This window comes from Melospiza georgiana, chromosome 1 (assembly GCF_028018845.1).
Source record: "Melospiza georgiana isolate bMelGeo1 chromosome 1, bMelGeo1.pri, whole genome shotgun sequence".
Classification (NCBI taxonomy): Eukaryota; Metazoa; Chordata; class Aves; order Passeriformes; family Passerellidae; genus Melospiza; species Melospiza georgiana.
The window spans coordinates 7107049-7124775 of NC_080430.1; the positions used below are offsets into that span (position 1 = coordinate 7107049).

At 40.2% G+C, this 17727-nt stretch overlaps 1 protein-coding gene across 8 annotated transcripts in view; it reads right to left on the reverse strand.

Moving 5' to 3' along the window:
* The window catches only part of KMT2C (lysine methyltransferase 2C), a 189354-nt gene that overhangs the window by 30376 nt on the left and 141251 nt on the right, over nucleotides 1-17727 (reverse strand). For 7 of the 8 annotated variants that reach the window (XM_058045054.1, XM_058045091.1, XM_058045118.1 and 4 more), the window contains 12 exons: nucleotides 17517-17647; nucleotides 15782-15968; nucleotides 10659-10763; nucleotides 10257-10304; nucleotides 8976-9113; nucleotides 8761-8793; nucleotides 8559-8678; nucleotides 6369-6507; nucleotides 5887-6101; nucleotides 5694-5767; nucleotides 2926-3108; nucleotides 430-2298 (listed from right to left, as the gene is read on the reverse strand). In XM_058045054.1, the coding sequence (XP_057901037.1) occupies nucleotides 430-2298; nucleotides 2926-3108; nucleotides 5694-5767; nucleotides 5887-6101; nucleotides 6369-6507; nucleotides 8559-8678; nucleotides 8761-8793; nucleotides 8976-9113; nucleotides 10257-10304; nucleotides 10659-10763; nucleotides 15782-15968; nucleotides 17517-17647 (3242 nt within the window). The remainder of the gene's footprint in view (nucleotides 1-429; nucleotides 2299-2925; nucleotides 3109-5693; nucleotides 5768-5886; nucleotides 6102-6368; nucleotides 6508-8558; nucleotides 8679-8760; nucleotides 8794-8975; nucleotides 9114-10256; nucleotides 10305-10658; nucleotides 10764-15781; nucleotides 15969-17516; nucleotides 17648-17727) is intronic. The other variant, XM_058045071.1, reaches the window with a different exon arrangement.

The following is a 17727-nucleotide window of genomic DNA, read 5'->3' on the forward strand; positions in this document are numbered from 1 at the left end:
ACTGCAAAGTCAGACATTGTCTGAGATCTGTGCCTGTACTCCCTTCTCCAGCCATTGAACAAGTCACTGACAATCAGTTCCACACCTCATTTGTTACAGAATAGAACAAACTGACCTTTTAAAATGTTTTTTTAACTCAGACTGTAGCTAAAGGCACTACTACAGACCAACCATCTATGTCTTCAGTGGCTTCAAACACAGCCTTTGCTTCTTTTTTTTGGATTTTGTCCAAACTCCTTAGAAATTACTGATGTTTCTGTATTCTGTATATTGTGGTTCTATCCAGAAGGACCAAAGGAACATATTAAGTAAACTAAGATAATACATATCTTACACATAGTTATGTTTAATGGCAAAAACCTTCAAGTATTAACAAGAACGGGGGAAATTCTTCTACTTCCAGAATTTTAATATCATCAGAATTCTCACCTGTCTTAACTTCTCAGTATCTGCTTGAGACATATTCATGGTGTTCTGTGTATCTGTTACTCCCGTGGTGGGTGCTGGGCCAGGAACTTGTGAAACTTTGGGAAATTGTTGTCCTTGAGAAGTCATGGGAGCATTTCCAGACGCACTGAAGGTGCCCTCAGATCCAGGCCGTGGCTGCTCAGCAGCATCATGGGCCAGCTGACCAGTTCCAAAAGATTCTGGCTGAGGTCTTGGAGTCATTGGTGATTGATCATATGGGTCATGTGCTGGAGTAGCTGCACCATGGCTAAAGGAATCTGTTATTGCAGGTCCTGCAGACCTGGGTGTTTGAGAACATGGGTCTGATGGCCTGACAAAAGTGCCCTGCAACCTGCTCTGTGGTGTCTGCAGGAAAGGATCTCTACCTGTTATTAGTCCTGGCCTTGTCACGGCAGGTCTGTTAAACCCCTCAGGAATCCCTGGCCTTGGGGTTGCTGGCTGCTGAGAGTAAGGATCACTGAGAACTGGCCGTGGTGTTCCTGGAGGTTGGGCATAGGGATCAGAATGTCTCTGCTGGTTTGCTGGGGACTGAGCAAACAGATCTGCTGGTTGAGCAGGCCTTGGTGTTGGTGGCTGCTGCATATATGGATCCACTGTGGTGGGACGAGGAGTTCCTGGGGGTTGGGTGTAAGGATCAGCAACTGGCCGAGGAGTACCTGGAGGCTGGGAGTAAGGGTCCTGAGAGGCTGGCCTGGAGATGGGCCCAGCCTGAGGGAAAGAATCACCCTGCTGCCGCACCATGCGCGGCGGGTGGGCAAAAGGCTCCTTCATGGCAGGGTGAGGAGTGAGGGGAGGCTGGCTGTAGGGATCATTGGCCTGGGAATGGGAAAAGTTATCCACGGGCCTGGGTGTCAGAGGGGGCCTTTCGTAGGGATCGACAGCGACGCGCCGGGGCGTGCCTGGCATGGAGGAGTAAGGATCCTGCGGGGACTGAGGAGGGCGCAGAGGAGTTTTGAAAGGTCCAGGGCTCCCATCCACAGGAGCAGGAGTGGGAGTCAATGGAGGCCGTGCATAGGCATCAGCAGAGGTTACTCTCTGTCTCTGAAAGGTGTCAGTCCTAGGAGCCGGCTTCGTAAATGGATCGCTGCTTCCGGCACCTAAAGGAACCTTCCCTGACTGCTCCATAACTATGGGTGACCGGGGGACTCCCAGAGGTTTGGAGAACTGCTCTGATGGCAGGACAGGCCTGGGTGTGTCTGGGGGCTTTGCATAGGGATCACTGCTACCTGGAGATGAAGAACATGAGTCCCTGACTGGCGAGGGCCTGCTGCCCGATGGCTCCCGAGATATGGACAGCTGTGCTGCACAGGAATCCAAGGGGGCAATGGGGTTCCTTCTGACAAAGCTCTGGTTGATGGGTGCTGGTCTCGGTGTTCCCACCATTTTAGCATAGGGATCCATCGGAGAAGGAGGCCTTGTGTTTGTGGAACCTGGAGAAAACATCTGTTGTGATGGTGTCTGAGGAGTCTGAGATTGAGCCAGCGATTCGTGCACTGGGATTCGGGTGGGAGTGGGAGGTGGGGCCTGTGGCTTTAGGAACACATCATCTGAGGGCGCCGACGTGGGCGTAGCAGGGAGCTGCTGCTTTGTGAACAGATCCTTATGGAATGTCTGCTGTGCAGGAGACATGCTGCCATTGCCAGTCTGCGGCGTTAAGGGGCTCTGGATCCCACTGCTGGGTGTGTCTGAGCCAGACTGGTTCAGGAGCTGCTGAGAACCAAACTGCTGCTGCTGCTGTTGCTGCTGCTGTTGCTGCTGCTCATTTTTCACCTGTTCAAGCTTCTGTGTGGCTTCTATTTTGGCCTGCTGCTTACTTTTTTGCCGCATTTGCTGTTTTAAAATTATGAGGAAATATGTTACACTTCTAAGTTAAGGGTATACAAAATCTTTCTAATGACTGATTCTATAATTAAAACCTCAGGACACATCCAGTATCAGTTACAAATAATTGCAAATTTTAAATGCAAAGGGAGCAGAGAGTCCAGCTATTTGTGAAGTTTAATTACCTTGACATGCATCTTGCTTGCCTGGGAATAAGCATTTCCCAGGATGCCTAAAGAGCATCACTGCTTTCCAACCTTATACTCTGGAGACAAAGGCAACTGACATGCAGCACTGGTGTGGGCTGAGAGAAACATCCAGCCCCATGTGAGGCAGCAGTCTGCAGGACAAAGTTACTGCAATACAGGGTATGTAATAAAAAACTACTGCAGCGACCACCCATGCAGAGAAAGAACAATCTGTTTCTATAATACACAGGATTTAAGAGTCAAAATTTAAAGAAAAGGATTTTTACAAACAGTTTATCTCCGGGTAACATCTATTTTCTTCCCAAGCAGAATGGCTGACTGTATACTCTTCTACAAAGAAAGATTCAAATTGATTTTATTACAACAGATTCCTGCAATGCAATAAAAAGCAGGGAGAAAATAACAAAACACCTTAAATGCTACACACCTGTCTGAATTTCCATTCCTGCTCATGTTCTGATTCCCTCTGTTTTAATGGATCTTTAAAGAGGTCGGAGTCGATGCGGGAGCTGGGATCAATGCTATCCTGTTGCTGCTGCCTTTTCATGGAGTCATTTGACATCTGTACTTTATTGATGCGCAAAGCAGCTCTATTATCTCTGGCTTTTTGCTGGAAAAAGAGAAAATATACAGTTAGAATTATTTTCTTCTACTAAGTGGGCACACTGAATCTGTTTTTCCTACAAAAATCTATCACCAAATTATTTGCACAGCCTGTTCTAATCACACACATCCTCTTGGAAATGACATTATGCACTTAGGAAAGAATTCCAAACAGAAAAATTTCACACCTCTATGGAAATTCTGTGTTTAAGAGATATGGAGGGAACTAAGAGGTTACTAGCAATTAGTAAATTAGTAAACCTATTAGCAAAGCTTTTCTATACAGGAGGGTGTCTGTTGCAGGCACTGTGCTGTGCCAAGAAATCGTTAATAGCACCAGTTCACCTTTCAAATCACATATTGGTGTGGTCTTACAACATGAAGGCTGAGCACAGCAGATGATGTTTGGATCAATAAAGGCCACTAATGTGGAGAACTTCAATGACAAGAAAAATACAGTCTAGTCCATTAAATGACCTCTAAAGATCTGAGTCTGTTAACAGTTAACAGTATAAACATAGGATATGGGGCTATGGATCAGGAAAAACTGTATGGAGACACAGCAATTCCTCTTCAATGAGGCATTTTACAGCTATAGTGACACTTTAAAGTATCTAATGGAAGTTTCAAAGAGCCTGTTTTACCACCAATCTAGGATGTGATTTCTTTTCTGAACCAAACCCTCACATTCTCTTTTTCACAAATTTATCTGCAGCTGTCAAGTAGGGGTTGCCTAGAGGAAAAGGCTTCAATACTTCCCCCCAACAATGAAATAGTGACATGGATGAGAGCACTGGTGTCACAGCAGCAGAAAAATCACTGTCATTTTTCCCTGTAAGTGATGGGATTGTGCATGCTAAGTAAAGTAAAAAGCAACAGTGAAAATTTACTAGTACTCCTCTGAATTTCATTTCAGCCTTCATTCAACCTCTCAGAGTCTAAGTCCCTCAGGAGAGGCACCACAGCAGCTTCTTGTGTGCACAATGTCAGGAATACCAGCAGAAGCACAAGGACTGTTCTGAGAGGAATAAACCACATTTTGCTGTGGAAATACTGGTGTGCAGGAGCATGCCCTCAACTCCTGTACACAGGGGAAGTAATTTTTGATGTTGACTTTTGGATAGCCATCACAACAATATGACTGCATTTTTTTAAGAACAATGAAAAATAAAGCGATCAGCAACAGAAATAATTGTGAAGTGGTAAATGCCACCGATGTAAGTGGGTATTATCTTATAAATACCACAAAGAAGGAACCACCAAGATTAACTACAGCATGGGCAAGGTGATATAGAGGTCCAAAGGTGCTGAAATTGCAACACTGAATAAAAAGCAGAATAATAATGATGCCTCAGTGATAAAAAGGAAAAATGAGAGAATTATGGAAAGGGTTTCAGAAAGATCAAGAACTCCACTTCTCACAATGAGTTTAGGATATGATTTATCCTCTTAAGCCAGAGATCACAGCAATTTTGAATTTGGACAGCAGAAGATGGTGTAGTACTGCTAAACTTCGAGTCATCAACATGCAGAGGAATGAAGTTTGTTTACTGATGGGACTACATGAAAAATAGCAGGTAGGGGAAGGCTATGAGACTGAAAACTGCAAAATCCACAGAAACCTGCAAAGTGAGAATGACCATCCAGTTGCTGCTGTGAAGAAACAAAGATGAGAACCAGGAGAGAATGGAAGTTAAAGAAAAGTACATTTGCCAGCAGTTGTTGGCAAAGTCCAAAAGAATCAATAATACTTTGGATACACACAGGCCTCAACAGAGACTTCAACAAAGCTTAAGAGTCACCCCCTCAGAATGGCAGTTCTGCAGGGTAAAATCAATGACAATGTAACTCCAGATAGCTGCTACAAGTACCTGTGTGTTCACTTAACTCAGATGTGAAGAAGGTGAATGATTTTGGAGAGAAAAATTGAGTCCTTCAAGCTCCCCACAAAATGGTACCAGAAAAATGGGTAGCAGAAGATATCAGGAGAGTCTTCATACAAAGCAATACAAGAGAGCAAGCAGAGAAAGGGAACAGTAAAGCAAGAACACAAGGAGTAGAAGTAAATGAGGAAAGCAGAGGTGTGAGCACTGACACCTCTGGAATTGTTAGTTCAATAGCTAAAAGACTTCAGCAACTCTAACAGGGAAAAAAGGATAGCCCAGAGAGAGGGGATGATGAAAGGGAGAGGAATCTCATGATCAGTTGCTATTAGCCTTCTCAAGAAACTGGTGAGATTCTGTGTAGAAAGAGACAAAGCAAAGATGACTTGAGACAGAGCAAAGATGACTTGAGGCATGAATCAAAGGCAGCTGAGAGGCAGTGGGAACCACAAATGTTCTCATCTCAGCTGATGCCTTTATATTGCACAGTACTAACTGTGTTTATGCCATGACTGAAAAACAAAGAGTACAGGTAGAAGTATTCAGACTTAGGAGCTAAATTAAAAAGGTTTTCTTGCAGTAAGGGAACTATCACTAAACCTTGAACTTGAGTTATTAAAAACAGAACAAAACAACACTTATAACAAACCTTATAAATGAAATGTACGTTTGCTGGAAGCATGCAAATGCAGGTGGGAATTGTTCTTACCACATAGGGAGCCCTCTCCTGAGAGCTTGCTTTCCTCCACAGCTTAGCAATTTGCTTCACTCTTGTAGCCCAGTCTGCAACCAAAAAAATGTGTCAACACACAAGGCTATGATAAGTTTACCTGAGATACTTTAAAATCAAGGTGCACCAAAATTGCTGCAAAGTATTCAACTTGATTCAGTCAATCACTCACCTGGGAATTCTTCCTTCAGGTTGGGGAAGTTGATATTTGTATAGAGAACAGGTGCTACAGTTGCCATTTCACCCAAAGCTTCTTCTTTCTCCCACTTCAGGGTGCTTCTCTGAGCGTTGGACATGGTATCACCTTCACCCTCCAGAGGTGGAGCAGCTGGTGCCCATGAGCTGTTGGGATCACTCACCATTGGATTGAAGGCTGGATTCTTATCCCTGACAGACCAGAAAAGGGGTTTGTTTTACAGATTGTATAAAAACAACAAAACAAACCAACTCTCAATTAGCAAAGTGCTCATTCTGTTTGGTATTTCAGCAGTGAACACACTGCAAGAATACACAAGGTTTTGTGGTGGCTGTCAAGAACTAGTAATATCACATTATTAGTAACCAACAACACCCTCCAGGTGTTTTTGTTACTTAGATTTATTTTTTTTTAATGCTAAATACACCAAATACCTTTTATTCTCCATCTGGACTTACCTGGCATCAGTGTATGGCTGCTGTGTAATGGGAGAGAAGGTGCCCAGCCCTCCTCCAGCAGCCAGAGCCGTGTGAGGGAGATGAGGGTTGGGGCCAATCAGACCATTCATGAGGGGCACTCTTGGAAATGCATTCTCTCCTGGAAACAAGCAGATTAAGTCACTCATTTAAGTTTCCAAGGGTGACTGCTTCTAAGGCAGAGGTGGAATCTTCCACTGAGAAAACAATGTCTCCTCTAAAAACTAAATGCTTTAAAATTTTACAGTGCTGACCTTACTTTTTTGGAAAAGATTTTACATCAGTTTAAAATCCTTCTCTGTAAGCTTAAAGGATCCTTTTCTACTCTATTACATCCCTGCACACTTTTTTTTTCTTGTCGAAAACACAATTTTTTTTTCAAAAATGGATTCCCAAAACTTTTGCAGTAGCCCATGCCATGGTACTGCACTTTATATAGAGGTAATAAACTTAAAAGCTCATGTTCTTCATGTTTGTTAGACCCAGACAAAAGCAGCAAGCCATGGAGAAGGTAGTTTTCAGTCCCTGCAGGATGATCATTAGCCACCTGAATTAAATATCTCCTCTTCTGAGACTCCTGAGCATTGTACCAAAGTAAGCCTCATTATCTACTAACTCCCTAATTTGTAACCAATGAAACAGATAACTCTACTCAAATGAGCATTAACATTTTCTAATTAAATGTCCAGTCTAGCAGTAAGAAGGCAGAAAATGTTATTTATTTGATTACAATATTACAAATGTGGCACAGGCAGATTCATTCCAGCAGATGGTATTTGCAGATGTTATACACAGAATTAACTCTGGCCTTTGGATCCCATCACTTAAGCGAGATTATAACTGGTGCCCCAGGATTTCCTTAAAAGCACTGAAGTAGCTCAGGAATCAGATGTATCTGCAGGATGACACTGTATCATTCTCCCATTTTAGGAGACTGTTTCTGATCTAAAGGTTATGTAAGCTGTGCACCAACTACAGTTGTAACACAAAATTTAATAGAATGTTACTGTGCTGGTAAACACAGTAACTAACTGTGAAGACCTGGCAAACAAACAGGATGGGCTCTGGTCTGCACTGTGTGCTTACATATCTTTATGAGAAAAGAGCAATAATTTTATCTGAAACTTGATGTAAGCTGCACCACTACTGAAGCATTTATCTGTGGATCATTCCACTGGAGCAGAACCAAAGTGTAAATCCAAAACTTTGTTATCATGGCAGTTCCCACAGGGAGGAGCTGAACAATCTTACAGAGCTCACATGCTGGAGCTATCCACAAGTACTCAATAACTGGGAAACAGGCAATGGTATCTACATTATTTTTTGCTTTAAATCAACTCATTATTTACTTAAAATACTCTCATTTCTAAAAGGTTTTGAAGTATTTAGTTTTTATGAAAACTGATCCAACTAGGAAACAAATCAGTTTTCTTCTTATGATTAATTCACTGGCCAAATCAATTTGCATAGTCCTTCCTTTAGTACCAGTATCCAAGAGTGGACACTCTTTACATGAGCACATGGAAAACCCACTAGAGGTGATGTGTGATGAGAAAAGGAGCACATTCAATTATATTCCCACATACTGCTTAAAAAACAGCTCTACTGATAATAATAAAAAAATCAATCTGTCTCTTGCCTTCCATACAAGAGCAAGATGCTTTATCTAACTCAAGGTAATTTTAGTAGGAATGAAGAAAAATAAAGTACAATTTCCAAGATAAATTTTAAATCTGTTTAGTCTCCTTTGTATTAGGACTAGCTAATACATGAAACTGCATTCTTACAGATATTAAAACTCAGTAAATCAGTGTTACATAGACTCTTGCTTTACCCTTGAGGAGGTGCTCAAAAGTAATTAGAGTGAAGTCAGAAGAGAACACATGCTTTATCACAGACTGATTTCCAAACCATCTAAGTGTCAGCTAAAGCAAAAGCACCAATATGTCAGAAAAATCTCAAATAACTGTCCTTTTCTATTAGCAACATTAACATGGATGTTCATCACATACTCCCTTCAGAATAGGTCTAGAATAATATTTCACAAATTAACAATGGCAGATTCCACAATTTTGCACAGTGTAAGATGAGTCCTAGTTCCCCATCAGCATTTAAAATGTGCACAACTCTCCTGGCCAGGCTGCTGCCCACAGAAGCACCAGAAGAACATACCTTGGCTATGCAAAGACATGAGCTGTGGTGGGGGAGGAGGCTGAGGCAGAGGAGCTGGCTGTGGGGCTGCTGGACTCAACACAGCTGTGAACAAATCTTCAACATCCTTCCCTCCCAGCTCTGCAAAAAACACTCTGCATGAGTTGCTGGCATTGCTTGTGAACTGTGTTCCACAAAAGACAAGGAGGATCAGAACACATACCTGGGATTTTGTACAGTTTGCCAAGAATAGCACCTGGACAAAGCAAAGGCAACACAAGGTAAGTAATCATCAAGGCAATGAAAGTAATTGTGCAACCAAGTCCAAATAGGTCTGCTACAATACAGGGATGTGTCACTTGGGGGAAAGAAAAAAGAAAAGATGATTTCTACATAAGTTCTGAAGAAGACCAAGATTAAGGACCAAAAAAAAATTACCATCTGTGACCATTTTGTCTAGCTCTGGGCTGAGGATTTCATCTAACTGCTCTTCACTCAGTGACCGTGAGCTCTGGGTGACACTCGGCTGGGGCAGGGAAGAAGGATCATCAGAGATGGGGCCAATATCCAATCCAGCTGGAGAAGAAAGAATATTAAATTAGACATGAATTGCAAATTTAATTAATATTGAATAAAGAGCATATTTCCTGTTTCCTTCCCCTAGAATTCAGCTGTCAATTAAACCAGGACTTTCTAATATTTGAAAGGTAAGGCAAAACAAAACACTGATTAGAAAAGGTAAAAAAAACCTTCCCACTCTTTACCTCCAGTTTATTGCATTGTTTGAGGAATGTCAATTGAATATAATGCAACTGGAAGAACAGGAAGTAAGACTACTGAGTTTAGGTTCAGCATGGTTTCAAATGTATAGGTTTCAGAATATAGTTCCACTTAAACTATTTTTCTCTTTTTGAAAAGAATCCATCAGTAGTAAACATGGTTCATCCTCATGTACCTTAAGGTTCACTTCAAATATTACACAAAATATTTACTGAAATGCTGTTGAGGTCTAGCCAGAATAAAACAAGTTACAGAAGTTTCTTTTTCAAAAACAAGTCCTAAATATTATGGGTTACATCAAAGTGATTTGCTGGCACTAAGAAAACAGAACTCACTACATAAATTTCCTAACATCCCTCAAGTCAATAAATCTCTCAAATGAGAAAAATTTGGGAAAAAAGAATTATGTCTTTTAGTATTTAAAATATATTTCTGTAATAATTACCAAATAACACCAAATTTAAAATAATGAAACATTCCATTCTACTTGTTGTCAACCTGTCTCTAACATAACGTGATGAACCATTATCCAGTGAAAACAAAAGGATACTGACTGTTTTGATCATGCTTTTATATACTCACATTGATAAAAATGCTTTTCATTTACAAAATATACCATTATGATAAAAACTACACACTACTACGGGAAGTAATATTTACAGTGGCAGCAAGAAAATGCATGGGTTTGTATGATGAAACACAAAAAACTAAGGAAGGTTTTCAAAAGCTATAAGCAAAACTTGATGCAGGACTCTTAAAAGGCAGAGTGCAGAGTTCAGAGGTTGTGTTAGACTCAAACACCACAGAGTGGAAAATGAAACATGAATTAGTGACACAGTAAAGGAGAAGCAATTTCTACACATGCACTTCTTTCAGCTAAAACCACTAGGAAAAGAGGGCTACTGCTAACCATGGATCATCCATTGTTTAGATTCTTACCAAATGGGGAGGGTGAGTTCTCAACCTGGAAAGTGCATAAATCAAGACCTACAGGACCCAAACCAGATAAAATGGATGATTACAACACGAAAACAAAAAAAAAAGTAAAGAAAAAGCTGCATGCTGAAAAAAGCTACGCAGGTATGAGAGACAACAGCAGCTACATTTTATCCTCTCTTAAGCAGCAAAGCAAAGAGCCAAGTAAAAACAAAATGTTGACAAGTTTGGGCATTTTTTTGGTAGAATAAACCAAAATCATTCCAAACCAAGGTATTTTTAAGATATGAAAATTGTATCTGAAATGACCTAGAGCAGAACCTACAGATGCAGTACAACAAATACATCTATAATACAGAGGAAAAAATGGGAAACTATAGGGAGAGACCCCATGGACATACATACCTGAATGATCTCCAGACTTTACCAAATCATCAGAAAGTATTCCAAGAATATCATCATCAGTGTTTAAGACCTCAGAAAGATCAGCTAAAGGATCGTCGGTGCTGCCTGTAGAAGATGCAAAGAACAAAATCAACATTTCTGCATCTCTGGTGATGTTCTGGAGCTGCAGCCCCAAACACAGATGGGCTCTAAGGGTCTCCTATGGTGTCAAACTGCACAGGTCCCTGGGGTCAGAGTGTGCTGAGCAGCAGCCTCTCCCTGCCAGGACTGAGCCACCTGCACGTAGCTTACATTGTTTAGTCTTTTTAGAAGTGATCACATCATGTGAAACAAAGACTGGATGATTCCAGGGGGAAAAAAAAATCCCAAAATCTACTCTGACCTTGCAACCTCTGAGACACAAAGGCCCATGAATGTTTAAGTCAACAAATGGGTTTTATATAGGACAGGTCACAGTAAATCTACAAGGAGTGGGTTTTTTTAAAGGTAATTAGTTACTTCTTTTACCACTACTCTCTTTCTTAATACAGAAGCAACTGGTTACTGCACCCTAATAGGGAAGTGAAACCTAGATCTAGTAAGAAGCAAGAATAAATAAATAGAAATTGAAGATGATACTTTTAAAATCAGAAGAAAACCTGATGGAGTGGTAAAAACCAGAGACAGAAATGTCATGTTTGTTTGCCATCTAGGAAAAAACTGGCCTGGTCTAGCAATAAATTCTTTAATATTAAATAATAAATTCTGGATACTATTATCTTCTTGACCTCCAATTCACTAGAGAGAAATTACTCCAAATGGCCCATCTGGTTTTATTAACTAGTTGCTCTGGACTATTACAGATGTGCAACATTTGCAAAAAATGTTTGACAAACAAATAAAAGTTGAGGAAAATATTTTTCAGTAAAACTGCAGACTGTCATGACTACATGAGCAATCACTGCCAGAGCAATAAAACATGATGAGATGGCAAATATAAATTTAACAGAAAAAAAAAAAGGATTAATACAAATCATAAAATATATAATGTGGAAAACAAATATATGGCCAGGTTGAAGAGGGACCAGAAAGCCAAAGAACACACACATTTCAGACAAATACAGATGTATTTCCCATTGTTACAATCCAACTACCCCAGGAAAAAATATAGCTTAATTCAGAGCCTGGTGCCAAGGATTTACTTCTATCATGAGGTTACTTTCCAAGCTGCTAAGTTTAACAATGAATTACAAGTGCCTTCTGCTGATTTTCAGAGACAACCCTTTTCCCTTCTTCCACTACCAAGTCAAAACAAAAATTGTTTTTCCTCCCTTTACTACTTTCATTCTTCACTTTTACCCTTTGCAATGCAGACAAGATGAAACTACCCTAATTAAATCAGGTTTTATATTTGCCTCTTATCAAGGTGGATTAATAAGACAGTGCAGACCAGTCCATTTAAATGTACAAACAAAATTCAGCTCCTACTGATACCAGCAAAACTATCTACCAGTGCCTCAAAACCACACCACTTTGCAGGCATAGTTATTTGGGTATCTGATAAAAAATACTGTTAAATCTAAGTCTCTCAACAGAACCTAGTCGTTGGTGTTTGGTGGGTTCCTTTTTTTGGGTTTTTTAGTTTGTTTGGGTTTTTTGAGATAATTGTTTTCCTTCTGACAATTCAATTCAACTTCTAGTGTGAATATAAATATATTATGTAAGTAGCTGGGAGGAGCTCAGGTGAAAAGACCTAACGTTTAAAGATTCCAAATTTACCACCTGTAGCTACAAATTGGCCATGAATAAATTCAGGCTTCAAATTTGAGGGTCTCTAACTGAAGGAAAATTAGAATTCCACAAGGAATGAAGGAAATTAGATTCCACAGTGGCCTTCAGATGAAATAAGCTGGAAAAAACATCCTGCTTTCAAAATGGAGTTTGTTAAGTCTATAAAAAGACTTGGGTGTTGGTGACAGCAGAGGGATAGATTCTATAATCCATGAAACTCGCACAAGACATCTAATCTAAAGCATGTTTTTACTTTTTTTCTTCTATTTTTTCCTTGTTTTAATTCCATGTGTGTTAAATATTATCTTGGAAACAACGAAATCACTTGAGTCAGCTGCTTCAGATCACAATCAATAGCTGGTTGACATCTGCTGCCAAACAAACAGCTCAATAGTGCTCATTAATTTGACTCTTTTCAGAATGGAGATGAAAGCCAAGACAAAGCAAAAAGGAAAATAATTTGCTTGTAATGCTGGATCTCTAAGAGAGTACAGTTCTAATGCTATCTTGTGAGCCTGATCCCTCAAATGCAGCTATTTATTATTTATGAAGTTCTAAAATCATAAAGATGCCTCTCCCAAGGCTGCAGCCATCCCAAGATGTTTAATCACACAGTAACATTTTAGTCATAAAATGTCCCAGCAGCACCTGAATCAGTTACAAAGACTCAGACAACTCCTCTCCTTTTGTCTAGGAACAATTTCTCTAGCATTCTCTGGGGACCTCACTTGAACAGATGACTTTTTCAGTACTTCCAGAAAAAACACACTGAATTTAAGCTATTTCAAACTAAAGGAAAGGTCACAACACCAGAGCCTTCACAGCACATACCTCACCAAGTGGCTTCCTTTTCATCAGGGACACACAGGTCAGGAAACTCAAGAGAGAGGCAGACAGTCCTCAGAATGCAACAGATCTAAAGCAACACCTCCAACTTGCCCCATGAACCTGTGAGCAAACCTCTGCACTCTGTTCCAGCACTGGGAAGTGATTTAAGGGCTGGTGCCATGCAGAACAGAGTGCACAGAGTGCCACATGTTATAAAAACATAGGAAAAGTGAGTTTCTAACTGAAAATAAAACCAGCAACCTGTCAGACAAAATGCAGGGCTGGGAGCCTAAAGCTCACTTCAGTCACAGTTTCTAGAAATTAACAGTAAAAACAAAGGATTCCCAAATCCCTCTTCTGTCCAGCTCTGCCAATTCCCATCACCACTGCAATCCTGGCTAGTGAAAGGTCCAGCTACCCTTAACTAAGGTGTGAGAACAAATAAATGCCAGAACATGTCCCTGAAATGCACTGTCAGCTCAGGAGCAGCCTGAACATCACTGCCCTCCCCAGCAGTGCTGGGCACCTGCTGGAAAGCAGAGCAGGGTCACTGCTTTAGATGCTTAAGAGCCCTCTGGAAGATGAACAAACATATCCAACCCTTCATCCTGGGATTATACAAGTGGGGTTTCCAAGAGAAGAACATTTTCCTTGTGGAAAAGACCTGTGCAATTAAGGAAGGACTCTCACAGGAGTCAGCAATCCTTGTGGGAAGTGGCAGTGTAGGAAAACACCACAGCTGGTGACAAGACAGTCCTGCAGCCCCCCAGTGCAGGGAACAAACAGCTCATGCTGCTCCTGCTCCACAGCCAGGTCTGAATGGAAATGATGAAAACACCACAGCCCTGGGACACTGTTCTCATCTGCAGCTCCAGCCAGAAGGGAGCTCAGCAATTAGCCAGTGAACCTCTCACACAGGGGGACGCTGTTGTGGAAATCACTGTGTCCCAGAAAGTCACAGGCAGAGAGTTCCCAACTGCACTGGAACTGATCAATACTGGCAGGGGACTTCACCCACTGGTGCCCCACCTACATCAACAGCTCCAGCTGGACACAATTCTGCTGGAAATCTGCACAGTTGCAAGAGAACTGACAAAGACAATTGAGTTGAGAATGTTCCTATGGCCAGAAAGCCTTTGAGTGTCTCACATGTCAAATGGCAAGGACAGTAGGTTATCCACTAAAGCCATTGCTGGTGATTTATTTATTAATAGCCACCTTTTTATTATTTATTTTTGAATAAAAAGAAGATGAAACTACAAAGTTTGACAACTCTGCTTTTTTATGAAAACTTTCAGACTTTGGAAAAACAGATCATTAAATTAACATCGACTTCATGAATTTCTAAACCCCTGTACTACCCTAAGACATGAACACATTAATGACTTCAAGCTTGCAGCTGGATAGGCCAGGAAAGACCTCTGAAGTTGAATTTCTCTGGCTTCAAAAGAAAGCCAGGGTGGAAAAAACTCATAGTGAACTTATCTTCTTGTAGTGCTGAAACTAAGGAAATACAGACCATGCAACACTTCATCTCCAGCAGCTTCACCTTAAGGGAAGTTACATTTTTACATTCTCCATTACTCACAACTTCAACCATAGAAGAATCAATGTTTAATTATAATGCAGCCTTTTGCTTTTCATTTAGCAGATTTTCACTGAGTAACAACCACAAATAGGTGACCTCTCTTCAAATGACTCTCTGGACAGTGGGAACTGTGATAGTGTGTGCTAACAGCTATAGATGGAAAAACACTGGGGATCAGCTGAAACACAAGCCATAAATTAATTAATATACAAAAGAAATAGTAACAGTTTCTTAAAATAAAGACATCTCCAGCTAACAGCATATACTTACCACAAGACAGAGAAAAAATAATTTGAAGTAGACAGTAAGGTTTTAATTGCTCTTTTGTGTGAGGCTGCTCTTTCAGCAGCACTTTACAACCCTCTGGCTATTTGCAAAACTCTCAGCAGAACCTTCAGTGAGGTTCTGCAATTGCAGAAGCAAAAGATTGCCTAGGGGCTACACACTGTACCTGGAAAGGGCACTCATGTTCAGAAAGGACATGGTGAAACAAAAATTCCAAGGAGACTGGCAACCTAAAATAATCTAAAACAGTAAAGACAGATGATATTCATCCAACTAGTATTCACTAAACTACTAAAAATATCTTTTAATGAGAGTATCTATGTTTTCTTCTATGAGGAACTGTATGCTTTTTCCTACACAGAGCCAATTTTCATGGATTTTATAGCCATGGATATTACAGTCAAGATGTTGCAGATTTGCTTTAAGTGCCAATTGTTGTGTCATCCACTGCTCTTTCTCAAACAGCTGGAGCCCTTGAGAAGAAAATCACTAAATATCAGTGTTAGTTAACCTCAGAAGGACAGTTCATATATAGAATGCTGAGAAATACAGCAGAAAACCATGTGAGGAAAGAAGAAAATAGAGTGGACAAGCCCCAGTCATCACAATAAAATCTAACTACTGAGTTATCACTAAGTTCAGGTTTGTATACCTTGAGGTCCCAGTTTTGCCTGAGCTGGAGTGGAGGTGGAGCTAAGAAGGGGGTCAGATGAAGGATCCAGGAAATTGGTGGCCAAGTTTGTTTTACATGAAAGTGGAAGTGACTCTTCAGGTAAATTCTCCAGGCTCATCTTGTTCTGTCTACTGGTATCCAGTAAGTCTTTCCCAAAAAAAGCTTCCTGCAAAGAAGACAAAATGATTTAATGTAGGAAGAACACTGTATTGACTGAAAATTTTGAGTAAATGACAAAGTTAAAATTAAAAGCCAAGGATTAGTAAGAATATAAAAGCACAGTCTCAGTCTCACAAACATTCCAGTATGGCAATATCTATTGCAGGCTATGAGGAGTGGCTACAGTGGCTTAAAACTTACCTGAGGAAGCTACATTACCAAAGTTTTAGGATTAAATTCATGCCTTAAGCTTACACAGAAAGACACACAGTGTTATTATCTATCACAATTTGTTTATTATTTAAAATATTTCTCCTTCCACAAACAGGAGAGCTGAAGAAGGGGCACATTACTGGGCAACTTGATGTAGAACCTTGGTTCTATTTTGAGAATCACCATCCACTGCATTTCACAAAATCATCCTCATGTCTAACTGCAATAACAAAACACTTGAAGATGTTTAACTTACATTATAGAAGTGGCTTTTAAAATATTATGTAACAGCTATCACTCACCTAAGCCTGAATACTCAGTAATTTGCCAACCTGTATTCATTATATAACATGCTGGGACATGTTCCAATGTTGTCTTTAAAATCTTGATTTAGGATACAGTTCTCAAAATAAATCTAAATTTAGGTTTTTTTCAGCAGCAATTACTGTAATACTAATGAAGAATCTAAGAAATATTCTATGTTTTACAGGAGTAAAACAAGCATTAAAAATATATATCCTTATTAGTCCAAAGGAAATGTTGTTAAAGTATTTATTCTCCAAGTCACTCCCCCACTTATGAAATACTATTTTGAAAGAGAAAATGTTCTGCCTCTCTGTAAATTTTTTGCTTTCAATCCCAATACAGTTCATGCTACGACATCTGGTGAACATCTACAAAACAATGAAAGTTGAAACTTTGGCAAGTTCCCTTCACCATGAATAAAGTGGCTGAGAAGAAGAACAAGCCAAATAAGTTTTATATATATATATATATATATATATATATATATATAAACCAGCCAGTTTGTAATATCCTGGTTATTATCCCCAACTGCTGCCTCTTACCTGCCAGGGACATCATGAAATCAAAAGGAGGGAAGAGCAGACATTATTGTGGTAGGGAGATGCAGGGCATATAAATCCATAAAACTGTAGGAAATAAGTTTCCTTTATCAAATCATGTTCTATAATCCTCAAAAAGCAAAATGAGAAGCTGAGGAAGTGGCCTCATCAGGCTAAGACATTCTACAGGGCTGAATGTGGAAATACCACGTGGCAGTTCAGGGAGCAAAAGAATAATTTTTCCACCCTATCTCATCTGAGAACAAGGAGAGATCCAAATACATTGAGAAGGATTCCCCAGAATCTTGGAGATTCAACATAATATACAGTTTCCTGTACAAGCTCATGAACGTTCTTTACAGTAAACCCATTTCATTTAAATCATAATTTTGGAATCAGAAAAGAAACCATTATTGGTTTAAATGAACTATGAAACAAACATGAAGATTAGGCTTTTAAACAGATTTACAACACAAGGAGCAGACCACCAGCTTTACCTGCAGGTAGGCAGGAAAGGTTTCTTCGAGTTTATTTTTCTTTTTCCTGTAACGCTTTTTGATTTTCTCAGTGCTTTCAGAAGCTGGGGTAGACTCCTCAACTGGAGTGTCTGGCAGCTGCTCTGTCCAACCTACAAAGGAACACCAGGGCACAAGTAAATAAAGCACTCAGTATTTGGCTCTACAGGTACAGTGGCAGCACATCTGGCCA